The sequence below is a fragment of the Periplaneta americana genome, chromosome 6 (genome assembly GCF_040183065.1).
Source record: "Periplaneta americana isolate PAMFEO1 chromosome 6, P.americana_PAMFEO1_priV1, whole genome shotgun sequence".
NCBI lineage: Eukaryota > Metazoa > Arthropoda > Insecta > Blattodea > Blattidae > Periplaneta > Periplaneta americana.
The window spans coordinates 99,482,881-99,498,120 of record NC_091122.1 but is presented as its reverse complement, the minus strand read 5'-3'; the positions used below and the strand labels follow the sequence as shown (position 1 = coordinate 99,498,120).

The window sequence follows — 15,240 nt, the reverse complement described above, 5'->3', positions numbered from 1 at the left end:
AATGTTTCTGCACACGCGCCAAATACACTGTTTCTACACACGCGCCATATATGCATTTCAGCATATGTAAATTTCAGTAAAACAATACAAAAACGATAGTAAAATAAAATTGTTAAACCCTAAAAGGAATAATACATAAGGAAATAAATCCGAGCCTTAAACGTCATGCATTATAGACTTCAATGCAAGAACGAGGGCAGGTGGGGTATGTATGTGTCTTAGGATAGAAAATCACGTGGTATTACTCGGGCCTGTGAGCTTCACTCTATTTGGAGAGCTGGTTCTGTTCAGACGGGTGAAATGGGAAACAGCCCTTCCAGACTTGTTAATACCTGTATTATTATTATTATTATTATTATTATTATTATTATTATTATTATTATTATTATTATTGCGTTATCATTGTCGTTCTATATTAATCTGTCGTAACATATTTTTGTAATACCAGTATTTTATTTATGCTGTCTCAAAAAAAGTTACCATACAATTCAATGTTTATCATAAAATGCTGACTGGCGTGTGCATTTCAGTACTCATTATGGTCGGCATTGTGTTAGTTGTGACGAATGTCGATCATAATACACAGCCTCTGAACGTTCGGTAGAAGTTCGACGTACGGATGAACGCAACTCAAAGTAACGTAAACGAACATTGATCGTAATCCCAGCCTTATGACTGTTATTGTTAAGACGTTTTGACCAAAGAATTTATTGTGCTAAGGCATCCATCAAATTTCTCCGGACGCAGCACTGTGCATCCCAAAACTCAAAACACCGCTGAAAAATGTTATTTTGATGACATGGACACCATTCAAAGGGGTATAACGAGGGCACTTGATAGGATTCTAGTCACGGCCTTCCCGCGATTCGTTCCATTTAGTTCGTTAACATTGTGTGCATTGTGTAGGTGTAGGTAGAAGATACTTTGAATAGACAGTTCTCGGCCCGTTTATGGAATCATTTTTCCCCAGAACTAATATTCCTTTGTATCTTTGACCTTCTTCATTATATTGGATTGTTATTGACAGATATGTGGATAATAGTAGTCTACGATACCCAATGGAAAGTAGACACTGACCAAATGAAAATTTCAATTTTATGTTATACAAACCTCTCCATTGTAGTCCAAGATGTGAAGCATGTGCTTTGTCTTCGTTAACGACAAGGACATGAAAGATTACTGAAGTACTAGTACGAGGATAATATATGTTTTATTTCAAAAGTATCTATCTTAAATCTTGTGTTGTAAGCTACATTTTTATGCACTTGTTCCTTATATCAATTATCATCCGTTTACGAACATTTCAACCTGACATGGAAGGTTCCTTGTTGCACATATTAGCGCAGGAGCAAACATATATTTCTTAATGGAAATTTTCTTAGATTTAGAACACACTAATAGCCTTTGAGTCTATAATATAAGTTTTGAAGCATTCTATATATATATATATATATATATATATATATATATATATATAAAATTCTAATTGCTTTTTGTTGCTTTCAGAACATTAGTGGTACAATTACAATGTAGAATGGTCTCTGCGGAAACAATGCGTCACATCAACCCTTTAATTTGAGAGGTGGTAAGATTATTGAGAAAGATGAAGATCATGTAAAAAAATTGTTATGAAGAAATTCTGTTATACATTGAACTATTAGCAAAGCTGTAGCATAAAAAATGACTTTTAAACGTGATGTATAATTTTTGGGATGATCTTCCTGTGACTGTCATATATATTTGTTCGCTGTTTCGCAGAAATGTTAACTTTGGTCATTAAACCAATTATTACGCTACTAACGAGACCGAAGATACACTCGTCTTGTTTCCAGATGTGACTGGTGTGTTTCTGAAGTAAGGCTGTGGTTTCTTAAAGAACGCAATTCGTGTACCTGCATGTCCTCCTCTAACTTTGTAGCACAAATAGTCGTATGGTTTCATAGCTATTACCATATCTAATTTGTTCTTTTATACACAATTTCCATTGTTGTTTTGGTGGGATTTGGTAATATAGCTTCAAAATGTTTCGGAAAACATTAGTTTACCTTTAAAATTTTTGGGTATTTCTACTTCCTGATTTTTCCCTGATGTGTAACCTCTGTTCTGTATATTTGTCTGAATTCTTGCTGAGAAGAGAGTTATGGAGTTCTTTTATAGAACTGGTTGTCAATTTAAAGGGCAGCTGTTGAAATGTGTTCCATAACATTTTGAAGCCTATTGGGTTTCAAATCAGAATACAACCATATTTTAACACATGTCTTTATTCGTCTTTTTCAGAAGGGATATAACAAATCGAATACATGCAGTGAGAATATAACTAATTTATCACAAAGTAATCAATAACATGAATTTTGAATTTGGAGTCAATTCATCATAATAATAACAACAACACTCCTCGTTATGTCACAACTTACTGCGAGGGCATGGGGCGGGAAGCTGAGGTTGGGAGAGAGTACAGGTCCATCCAGTTCTATGGTCACGACTCCATTTTTAACTCTTTCCTCCACAAGAACCAGTATCACATAGTACAAAAATTACTATCAAATATTACCCAAAAATTGAGTATCCAAAAAATGGTCTTTTCTATTTTTATCACAAAAGCTTAATAACAAAACATGTTATAAAAATACAACTACGTATTCATACCAAGTAACAAAGACTGTTCTAACACTACTCTCAGTTTGTGTTAGACAATGAAGAAGTGTTTGAAACACTCTTCTGCTGGGAATGTTAACCCCAAAAGCCGAATTCCAGAGAAAATGATCTGGGTTTCTAAGAAATATATCAGTTTGTGTTACATGTAGTTCAAAAATCTCCTACATTTGCATTTGCATGTTTAAGACTGAATTACACAAGCAATGAATATTTGTAGTACGAAAGGAGGCCACCAATCTTCATTTTGAGAGAAAATGTCTGTGAACCTAGAACTTGTAGATCATGAGCTAAGACTCAAATTTCACATGCTTTATGCAGCTACATTGACCATCAATTAAAATTCAACAAAGTTTTTACAAGATGTGATGACTGTGTGGCACTTTAATAATGTTTCCAGTAGACTTTTCTAAAGGTGTGTAGTGCGGAGCAAAAATTTAGTGTGTGGAAGCACTTAGAGGAAGCAAACATATTTACCTCTTCTGCTTGTATGAAAATATTGTGAACTATTACGTAAAATTTCAATGCAGCTTAATACCGAAATACGATATAAATTGTAAATTATGTTTTATTTAACGACGCTCGCAACTGCCGAGGTTATAACAACGTCGCCGGTGTGCCGGAATTTTGTCCCTCTGGAATTTATATGCCAGTAAATCTACTGACATGACCCTGTCACATTTAAGCACACTTAAATGCCGTCGACCTGAGTCGCGACCGGTACAGAAGGCCAATACTCTACCGACTGCACTACCCAGGCCGATGAAATACGATAGAAATGATAATTAAGTACAGAAGTAGATTGTCTTTAATGTAATATTGGATCTTTGCAGTTTAAGGAGCTTTGTGGTCCCTCAGTCATTCGAGTATTGCATAAGTTTTCCAGTCAGTGAGCGACGTTAATATTTGCAGTGAGCAATACCACTATTGCGGTTGATTATTTCTGTTCAGTTTCCCTATATTTTCATAATTTATCATCGAGACTAAATGTATTAAATTCATTTCATATATAATAATTTCGTTCTTCATCCCGCTATAGATCTTAAGAAACTACTTTTCGCTTCTAATTGTGTTCTTTTTTGTCTCGTAAAGCATCGGCTCAGAAAAACCAGGGCTTAACTCCTTCATTTATTTCATATCACCAACCCACGAAGAAATTACCGATCTTTTTCCGCTACAACTTTTCATTCGGCACAGAAAAGGAACATCATTTATAACACGGCATTTAAGCTAGAAAGAGAAAACAGTTTGTCTTCTTTAGGTCGCTGAAGCAGCTCATGTATGGCACATGTTGAAGACTCCTGAACTGACTCAGAGTTGCATCATTGCGAATGAAATATCTTTGTGGTTTTTGCGGCTTGTAGGGTTAAGGAATTACGTTGTGTCTAGGTCTACGACCCGCGTGGTGAGGTATATAGATTCGTTTCTATCGGTTTGATCCCTAATATAAAAACCTTATAAAATCATTTGATTCAAAATTGTTGTCATATAAAAGTGTGAGGACGGGTTTTGTGTACAGTGGAGGTTGTTTTGTATATAAAAAGTGTATAAAATACTGCGCTACAGGAATACAAGTTTAGCATAATTCACAATACATTATCTGTATCACAATCAAGGGTTGGCAACGTTTTTTAAGCATATACATCTAATGTACTCGCAGTTTGAGCAATTAGTTGTCTGATTCTATTTTACTGGATAACAATCACAGCTTCTGTTTTGCACAGTTAGTGTGTTTTGGTACAATTGAAAGACTAGTTAAAGTGGGACAACACGGCAGGGACGTGCTCTCTTCTCATGGTCACTAAGATATTGAAAGCACTTTTTTGTTCTTGAAACTACTATATCATCTTATAATTAAGCATATTGCTATATTGAAAGAAATTTGCATTTGACAATCTTGTGACAAATCCTATTTTGGATGTAATAAAATTGGAGGTATTTCAATTCAGTTTGTCACTCATACTGCTCAATTTTCTCATATTATATACTGTACTTATGCGTAATTGTATTCTTTTATTCTGAAAATTGAACGTGTGTTAATATAAGCAGTATTCAGCACTCGAAAATTCGTCTACATGGTCGTCTTTATGCGAGGACTTCGTAATGGGAGATGAAAGTAAACAAATGTGACGTATGGGAATAGGAGAGAAGTGAATAGTTGTAGAATCTTATTTAAAGTAGTTATTCCTGTGGTGTGGTGTGTTTTATTGGATGTCAGGATGAACAATTTATATTAATCTTAAATAGAAAAGAATTTATAGAATATGTGAAATGTAAAGAAATGTGACGTGATGTTTTCGGGAAGTCGGGAACAGTAAGTGAAAAAAATACCTTTATATATATTTTTTTGAGTGTGATATGTAACTTAGTGTAGTTTGATTTAAATACCATAATTATTGTTTTGCGTTTATCTTCTATTGAAAACTGCCCATATTCGAATGGCAAGCTATCAAATTACGGCAGGGTTCTGAGTGAGTATCTGTACGTGTGCAGACAGTAATACAGTTTAAGTGTCTTTCCTTCGATATGCGCATTTCGAGAGCACATCCCTGGGGCGGAAGCGTACCTAGACGCTGGCGCAGACAACGGTTCCTTAGAACTCTATTGTCTTTACCTGGGAGGATTCGACGCCAATGGATGTCGATGAGACGCGCTGTGACGTCACGGAGGACGAGACGCTGCTGGAAGAAGAAGAGACGACACGCGTGGAGGAGCTGCTGACGGAGTGGCTGCTCTCCTTCAACACCCGCGACATCTCCTCCGACTGGTAATCGCTCGACTTCTCGAGGATCTGCGTGTTGCCGATCTCCTTCTTCACCTGCGTACGAACAACATCAAGTTGGTTGCAGTACCCAGAACAGTTTTGATTTTATTGTGTGAACTTAGGTGAGGGATCAAATTAATAAACATTGCAGGGAAGTGGATTGAAGAGATCTTCCCTCAGCGTTAAATGTTTAGTAGGCCACGTCTTCTTTGCAGATCTCATTCAAAACTCTCTAAGCTAATTCATGGGACGGTGAACTTCGGAGTAATATACACTACCTGGTCAAAAGTATTGGGACACTTAATCAAAATCATATTCAGACATTCCTCTCGACACTCTCCCAGGTGAAGGACATTAATAAAAAGTAGGTCCTCTACCCTTTGCCTTCATGACAGCAGTAATTCTAGCAGGATGACCTTCCAGTAGGTGTGTGATAGTTTGTGGAGGATTGGCAGTTCATTCTCCTTGCAGAGCTGTAACCAGAGCAGTGGGACTTTGGGATCTGGAGCGCAGTCTATGTTCTAGTTTATTCCAGAGGTGTTCTATGGGATTGACATTGGGACTCTGGGCCGGCCAATTTATTTCCTGAACTTTATTGTCTCCAAACCATTCCCCTACAGACCGTGCTGTATACCATGGAGTACTGTTATACTGTTTCAAACATCACTAAACTGGTAAGCAGTAAATAACCAGTCATAATGTCTTCATAACCTGCGGCATTTATATTGGCATTCAATTTTACAAGGGGGCCAAACTTATGTCATGAGAAACAGTCCCATACTGTAACGCCACCTCCTGAAAACTTCACTTTTGACACAATACAGGCTGGTAGGTGTCGTTCCTCTGTCATTCTCCCCACTCAAGTCTCCCATCGGACTGCCACAACGTATACGTCACTCTTGCTACAAATCACAATTTTCCACTCTCCAGTGACGGTGTTCTTTACACCACTTGAGGCAACGCTTAGTATTCATAGGGGAAATGTTTGGTTTATGGGCATCTGCTCGACCATGATAGGCCATTTTCCTTAACTCACGACGAATAGTCATAACTTCACTGCTGATAGCATTATTAAATTCTTAGGTGATTTTTTCAGCCAAAAACCGACTATTTTTACCCACCACTTTGTTTAAAGATCGACTCTCCCTTTATGACACAATATGCAGCCTACTTGGTCGTGGTATACTTGTAGCAGTACCATAACGTTTCCACTTTATAACAACATTCGAAACTGTTGATTTTGGCAGATTCAGAAGGGCTGAAATCTCTCTGATAGACTTACTACTTAAGTGGCATCCAACGGTGATAGGACGTTGAAACTCGCTGAGGTCTGCAGACCGAACCATCTCGCTGTTACTTGTAATATTGAACAGTACACAACATGCTGCCTTCACTAAAACCGGTTTGTAGCACGTCATGTAGCTGAGCCTTCAAGTCAATACTACTTTTGGGTGTCTCAATATTTTTGATCAGGTAGTGTAAGTGTCAATAGCCTTGAAACCCGTTCAGCTGCGAAACTCAGTATCATTTTCAATTTATAATATTGGTTTCATTTTTAAATATTTTAATTTAATTGGATTTTTGGTAGCTTTATCAATCTTTGTTCTATTTATCATACATTATTCTTATAAATATGCGATATCGCTCGTACCTTTAAGATTTTCTCATTTGCGATTCCCATCTTGCCATGTATAATTATCAGAGTGAGGAAAGCTGATTTTACACTTCGAAACTGATTTATGTTTTGAACCGGAAGTACTTTTGGCTTTTGCATGCAATTTTATTATCCCTAAAAAATCAGTCAACTTTAACTTCTTCACCGTCAGGTAGTGGTCATATTGTATGTTTGAATTAGATTCTAAAAGCAACATTGCTACTCATACTATATCTTCTCCTCTCATCGAAGTAGACTATATTTTTACATTGCGCATAGTTTCTTACACATTGACATTTCATAGGTTTTCTGTTAGTTCAATGCAAAGGGTACATATTACACCTTTACCTTTTTCGCAAGGTCTGCCCTGCACTACTATTTTCATGTTGATGCTTCTATGGCCGAAAAAGAGTTACAGATCTTTTCTAAATAACTTTGAACCTATCTAATAAATTTTGGTGCAAAGGAGTTTGTCCTACATCCTGTCCAGTGGACAATTCATAGACTCCATCTGTCTGATACATAACGTTTCAGTGTAATTTCTCCATACACCATTACCTCGTTATTCTATCCTCTTTACATCATGCTTTAAAAAAAATATATTATCAGTTGTTTTCCTTTGTCTTAATCATTTGCCATAGGAAGCGACATCTCACAATTTGATCAGGAGAGTGCCCTTCTTGACTTATTTTATTTTCTCAGTATTCGCATTGTAGGGAAATTAATGTGAATCTTATTAAATTTCTGGATTTTGGCAAACATGCATTTTAACATCAATGATATAGTAAAATTATACCACAGTCGGGTATATACAGTCACGAAGCTTGAGTTGTTGAGAGTACTAGGAACAATAGACTGTGTCGATACTATTTCGCATTGTCTGTGATGAGGTGATAGTAGCGATCCTAGTGGTTAGCAACTATCTATGGCTGCATATTCCCTACGCTTTGTTACTGTATATACTAGACTGTGATTATACTATGAGATGTCATGTTCTTGTCCTCCTCTCCCCATGCGTACTGCTCTTTCTTCTGAAATATCGGACTGATGTTTGTCATACTTAATATCTATTTACCCGGAAAGCACGCATTAGAAATACAGTGTGTCCGCAGAAACATTCCGGGGTTATAAACTGCTATAATTCTGTCACTATATGTTTTACGAAATTCATACCGATGTCATTAGAAACAATAGCTCAAAGAATTTCAGGAAATGCGTAATTGATAATAATTGTTGACCGAAACAACAGATGGCAGCACAAGAAGAAAAAAACTCCTTTAAATAAATGTCTTTGAGAGCCGCATACTGAGTACTACTGCCTTAGATTGAGGGAAGGCTCATCCATAAGTCCCTAAGGCGACATGCGAAAGACAATACTTCCATTCGTGAATTCTTAAAATTTGAAAAGCTCGAAATATGTAATGGGGGAATTATGTAAATCCGTGGTCCATTTCTTTCTTGACTCTTCCAGATATTTGTCTTAACGCCTTAGGAAAACTACAGGCAGAATGAGTTACTCAGTTTAGAAGACCAGCTAATAATTGACTGGGAATATAAGACGACTCTAATAAAATTCGATCCTATGAGTCCTACATTGTTGCTGTTCATACGTGCTCTGAATTGTGCTGTGCGACCATTCTCCCCCTCACGTGCTACCTGTTGTTAGATTATGTCCATTTTCATCTTGTTTCTCCAGAATTCTCTTAGGTGTCTTCAACGGAATTGTGAAAAGCGGTATGAGACAGTAGCTAACTGGCTCGAAACTCAAATAGCTTCGTCTTCACACCCCCAAATTTCCTTGCAAGGACGTGCGATCACGTAACTTTCAGTTGTTTCATCTCTTTCATTGCGGTCATTGTGCTCCCTGAAGACAATGTGGGAAGAGTGGGATAAAATAGATAACTATGTGTGTTTCTGGCTTAGAGAGTGATTGTAAGTAGGTCATGTTTGCTATCCTCAGTCTGACAGCAATATCCGTCGTGCTAGATGCCGGATGAGCCAGTAAGAATTACGTCAGAAATTACTGTCTTATCTTATTGCGCAACAGGCCCGCACGGTCACCAAACCACAGAACCATTTACTCTTCTACAGATGTCAAAAGTTAGCCGAAACTTTGTTGTCTATTTTGTGTCAGTGTACAAAATATGTAAATGTTCGAACAGACTAAAAGCTAAAAGCTAAAAGCATAAAATAAGATTGATGTCTGTTGTACCCGAGGTGCACGTGCCCAAGGGAGACATAACTTGAGTGATGTCGAAGTCTGGTTTGTTTTATGTTCCATGTAAAGAAGCAATAATAAATGTAAGCAACAACTCAGTAGGATTCCACGAGGAAAAGGAGATGAAAGAGCAGCGCATAAATCGAGTTAAAAATACGGCGCTTGTGTTTCTGCCGCTGCTCTCGCGTTTCCAATGTCAAGTTTTATCGATTTGTCTGGCGATAAAGCCAAGATTTACTAGCCGTATGGACACACACTTTTCTGAGCAGCAGGCGCCTTGCTTGCTTGATTGATTGTGCTGCACCGTGAACTTCAGTCGGTCGATGGAGAAGGAACATAACCTCAGTTCTTGTAAAGGAACACCTGAAATGACTGTATCAGCCTTTAATTACGTCACTTTAAGGAAATCATTGCTTGCAACATTGCTTTTCTGAGAAATTCGATATTGAGAGAGACATATCACAATTGGTTTTGCCTTAGCGAAGTTGTTTCAGCTCATCGACCATAATAGTTTCTCAAACATTTTTAAAGAGTTTAAGGGGTTAGATATAGCTTACAGCAGTAAATTTTTTTGGAAATATTCAACATTTTTTCCCTCCATTACTGTAATAAAGAAAATTGGTATGTGTAAAACACTGTCCTGCTATGTGAAAAAAAATTATTTTTACGATTTAAAAAAATTATTTATTTATTTATTTATTTTTTTTTCAAAATTTAAAATGCTGGTAGTTTACTATGCAGTGGTGAAGCGTTTCCCTCATAACTCATAAACTTGTCAGCTTTTTCATGTTCTCTCTCTTTTATTTTATTGCTGAAACTCATGGTTACAATTCATGCTCTTTCAACTAATTCCTTAATAAATATGATATTTGACCATTTTAAATGGATATATTTTTTATCAGACTATCTATCAAAGGTAGAGAAGTGATCTTGCATCATAGTGCAGATATGACAAGCATTAATACACACAAAAAATTTAATCACAGAATGTTGGATAGTTTTTGAGTTATGTGGGAAACGCTTCATCAGTGCACAGTGAACTGAATTTTGAAAAAAAAAAAAAATGTAAATAATTTTTTTAAATCAATAAAATATATTTTTTTTTTGTACAGCAGAAGGACAGTGTTTTACACCTATTAATTTTCATTATTATACAAGATACAGTAATGGAGGAAAAAGTGTTGAATATTTCCAAAATTTTACTGCTTTATGCTGTACCTAACCCCTTAGAACATTCATCCGGAAACAACAAATATTCTGAACTGTTGCACATTTTTATTTTATTAATATTCACATAAACTCAGTGAATAATTTATTTTGTATAAAATCTGCGTTAAAATTAATTGTTGCTGTTACTGAATTGCGTACATGTGTTTTCTAATTGTTGTGCTAACATAGTACAAAAAATACACTCCGCAGACACTGCCGTTCTTGTCACTGTTGGCTTCACTCACACCTTCTACATACAGTTCCGGTTTACTGAAATTATTCACAGCAAATTCAACAGTCAGATTATCTTTTTCTTTTTTAATATACTGACTCGAAATAAATGTTCGATTACTTCAGTAAATGTTTCTACAGAAACATACTCGTGATTTTTCATAGTACAGTAGTCTATTAGGACATTATAAAACAATGGGCGATGTTACAGTATAGTTCCAAATTTATGACGACAGGAATATGTTCATTTGAACATATTTCCGATAAAAATTGAATATGCAACTTGTCCCTAGGTCTAGGACTTGAAAAAGCTGAGAGCGATATAAATGTAAGCCTTTGTGAGATATCCCTCTATTCTAGTTATCCTCAGTTCGTCTGTGTTATTAGGTCTGTTGTTAACAACTTCTGCATCGTGTTCCTTATTGAAGAATTGTAACGTTGTACTCATAAATTAATATTCAGATTCGCGAAATTGCATACAGCTTGGCGGCCATCAGAGGTCCGCTGACAATAGTTCAGATTCGCCGCGCTAAAGGTTGCTTTTTAAGCTGAAGATCCGAGACCAAATCCTGGAGGAGTTAAGGAGAATTTACACAGCACATATGCGACGTTAGATAGAAGAAATATTAGAGGGAATTGGAATAGGGACAGGAGTAAGAGAGTACGACAAGAATGCCCTTTATCACCTGTCCTCTTCAATACTTGGAGGATTTAGTGAAGAACTTTTCAGAACATTCGAGAGGTGATAGTAGGAGGAAGAAGAGTAAAGTGCATAAGATTTCCTGATGATATTATGGCGTTGTTAGAGGAGATGATACTAAGGGATATCGTCGTTGTTCCTGCAATAACTCCTATGCCACATATTTATCGATTTTCAGATTTTTGCTCTATTAAATAACTTAAATAGTGATACAGCAAATAATAAAATCTCCTATATATAATTATATTTCTTTGTTTCGAAAATGTAAGAATTCACAGTCTTCTATGTACGGCTGCCATAGAATGAATAAATTTGTTTCTTCTTCCTACTGAAAAATTTTATATTTTGCACATAGGAACTATTGCAGGAACAACGACGATATACTACTGGAGCTAAATGACAGTTGTGAGAAGAATTGTATGAAGATAAATGTAAACAAGAAAAGACTCTAGTTACCGGAAGAAAAATAAAGAAGGTAAACGTGCGAATTTAAAATGAGGTAGTAGAATAAGTGAGCAGCTTAAAATACTTGGGGTGTACTATAAGCAGTAACATGATCTGCTGCCAAGAAGTCAAAAGGAGGGTAGCTATGGCAAAGGAAGCTTTTCATGGAAAAAAATGCGTCTCCTGCTGACCTCTGGAAAAATAAGTAAGGAAAATACTAGTGAATTGCTTTGTGTGGAATGTGGCATTATATGGGACAGAAATATGGACATTGCAAGGAAATTAAGAAACGCGACTGGAAGCATTTCAAATCTGAAATGGACAGACATAATAAAAAATGAATGTGTGTAAGAAAGAATAATGTTGAAACTGATCAAGAAGAGAAAAGGGAATTAGTCGGGTCACTGGTTATGAAGAAACTACTTACTGAAGGATGTGCTGGAAGGAATGGTGAACTGGAAAAAGTTCGAGGAAGAAGAAGATATCAGATGATAGACGACATTAGGATATATATGGATCATATGCGGCGACTTAGAGGAAGACGGAAAAGAGGGAAGTTTGGAGAATGCTGGGTTTTGCAGTGAAAGATATGCCTTGGGCAAGAAACTATGAATTAATGAATATACTATGTTAAGGCATATGAAATATTGTTTCCGTTACTATCAACCCTTAGTTTCTCCACATCTCACAATCATTCTTATGTCCATGTGCATTGTAAAAAAAAAAGTAGTACAGTGTGTCTACTTCCCATGGCCATCAACTCTATAAGAAGTGTACAATGGTACAAATAATGCTAAACTTCTGTCAGGAACTGAATTAAATAACGATGTTACTTATTAAGAGATGTGCGAAAAGCAAATAATTGATGTGTACAGTACGATTATTTAGTACTGACAGTTGCCGACAGTGTGCGCCTGAGTCAGGCGAGTTCATTAAGTTACACCAGGGGGTGTTTGGGTTAGTTAGTAGCTTGCATTCAGTGCGATCGTATGTAACGCATGCGGTAGAGCGGTGTGTTTCCAGCACAGAGCTGTACTGCATTTTTTTACTGGCGTCTCGCTCCTTTCTCTACTCCGAAGCTCTCCCCACTACTCCTATTACTTCCCCTGTTTCGCGTCGCCGATCTATCAGGACTAAATAATCGGTGCCTCATATCTCCAGTTCTGTTCTAGTCCATCCTTATTAATAGCTATTTGTAGTAAATTTAAAGTCACAGAGTTGTGCAGTTACTATACACTTATTGATAAGGCTACGACTGTAACTGTTGTTTGTTTATTACCTCTGAAGACGAAGATGCGACACTAGAAGACTGTTCTTGGGCCACAATGGTGCCACCACCAGATGGAATTAGTTCTGCCATCTTGTCTGTGGTTAGTCTGCAAAAATCAAAGTGATAGAGTTACAAAGATATTGCTGAGTTTAATAAACTTGTGAATCGTTACACTAACTATAGGCACTGAAATATTCTGAAAAAAGTATCTATTTCGTAGACATTTTACTTTTGTCATAGTTCAGTTTTTCAAACTTTCAGATATTTTCAACCTCATAGACTAGATAGAATTAGATAGGATTCTAGAGAGATGGGGCCAGCATGAGACAGATCCTCCAGCTGCTGTAACAACAACACATTACATAAAAAGTGTAACAAAAATCTAGACTTGTGTCAGAACTTTAGAATACCCCTTCACATGTTGAGGATGAAAATATTCTGTATGAACATAGGTCCGGTAATGCTTTATTTCCTTGTTAGAGCTCTTATTATACCGTACAACTCTGCTTATATTCTATGAGGGCAAGGTAGTTAGTGTGGAATACCATCATGGTTGTCGTGTGCATAGTACAGCAAACCAGAACAGTCTGATTACATGTAGGCTCTCTTGTTTACATCTGGTTAGAATGTAATTGCAAGTGGGGATGGTGGTGGGATGGGATGATGTACCGTAGACTTACTTCCTGTTCCTGTGTCGGTCCGGTGTTCAATGTTCTGGTATGAGATGTAATTTAGAGGATAGCTGTGATGGCATTCCACACAAATACAAAATAGCTTGCGGATCATACAATGTAAGCAGTGTTTAGAAAACGAGCTCTAGAAAGAAACATTTATATATAATTTTTTCATCCGCCATATGTGAGGAATGTTTCTCTAAAAATTTTTACATAAGGTATCTTTTTGTTACACCCTATATAGGCATTCAACAAATATTCTTGTTGGAGCTGGGATCAGAAATTAAATGTTCCCTTCTACGAAAGTTCAAATCGGCGTGCCTCGATATCTTTGTTTTAATACACATGTATTTTTTTTAACTTGTGATTTGTTGTATGTATGTATGTATGTATGTATGTATGTATGTATATGTATGTACTGTATGTGTATATATGTATAAGGGCTGTTCATATTCCGACAAATTTCTATCCTATTTTAAATACTATTGCATGTAATTCTATGAATTACCTTGCTGAAATTTATGCATTTAACTCTCAAAAAGTGTTGAAGTATTATATCAGTGAAGAAGTATGTTGTGTCAGTGAAGTGTGAAGTGTGTTTTGTCAGTGAAATGTGTAAGTAAAATGTGTTTGTGTCAGTGAAGTTTTATAGTTTATAGTGATAGTACAAAGTATTTGAACAGTGACATTGTTTTTGAAGTGTTAGTGAAATCAGGATAGTATCAGTGAAATGTGTCGTAGTTCCAGTGCAGTGAGCGAGTTGACAGCGAAATGAGTGTAGTGCTGAAAGATACTTAATTCGACACCTAAGAATGAAAACCTCGTAAGTCGACTTTTTTTTCGAAAATGCGATTTTCACTCAAATTTATAGGAAAGCCCGTGCTCTTATGGTCTACAATTGCAAAATTTTCATTTTCAATTTTTTTTCATGAAAAAAGAGAAAAATTGAAAACCATGTATCTCTTTATGCTTTAATTTTAAAATGAAAAGCGCGTATCTCTAGCCATTACAGAAAATCCGACTTACGAGCCATCTATTTGAATGTGAAAACCTTGTATGTCGAAATCATATAGAATTTCCGACTTGCGAGCCATCTATTTAACTGTGAAAACCTTGTATATCGATTTTTTGCTCTCCTGTAAAATTTAGAAAATCAGACATACGAGATTTTCATTCTTAGGTGTCGTTATGCATGTATGAACATAATCATACTCGTGGGTTTTAGTTCGAACTTAGGGTTAAGATACAGATTAGATTTACTTTAAATGTTATTTTAAGTGATCGTGCTTCATTTAACGTAGGATGCTCCTTGTTATTGTTGTTATTATTATTACTACTATTAATTATTATTATTAGTATTATTAATTTTATTTTTATTAATTGTGTTTATTATTGTCATTATTGAATGTAATTAGTTACCGCTG

At 36.2% G+C, this 15,240-nt stretch overlaps 1 protein-coding gene across 1 annotated transcript in view; it reads right to left on the bottom strand.

The window, feature by feature from the left end:
• LOC138701546 (serine-rich adhesin for platelets-like) overlaps positions 1-15,240 on the bottom strand; it is a 283,122-nt gene that overhangs the window by 205,433 nt on the left and 62,449 nt on the right. Inside the window, exons 3-4 of the mRNA XM_069828550.1 lie at positions 13,152-13,248; positions 5,267-5,470 (exon numbers count right to left, since the gene is read on the bottom strand). Coding sequence (XP_069684651.1) covers positions 5,267-5,470; positions 13,152-13,248 — 301 coding nt within the window. The remainder of the gene's footprint in view (positions 1-5,266; positions 5,471-13,151; positions 13,249-15,240) is intronic.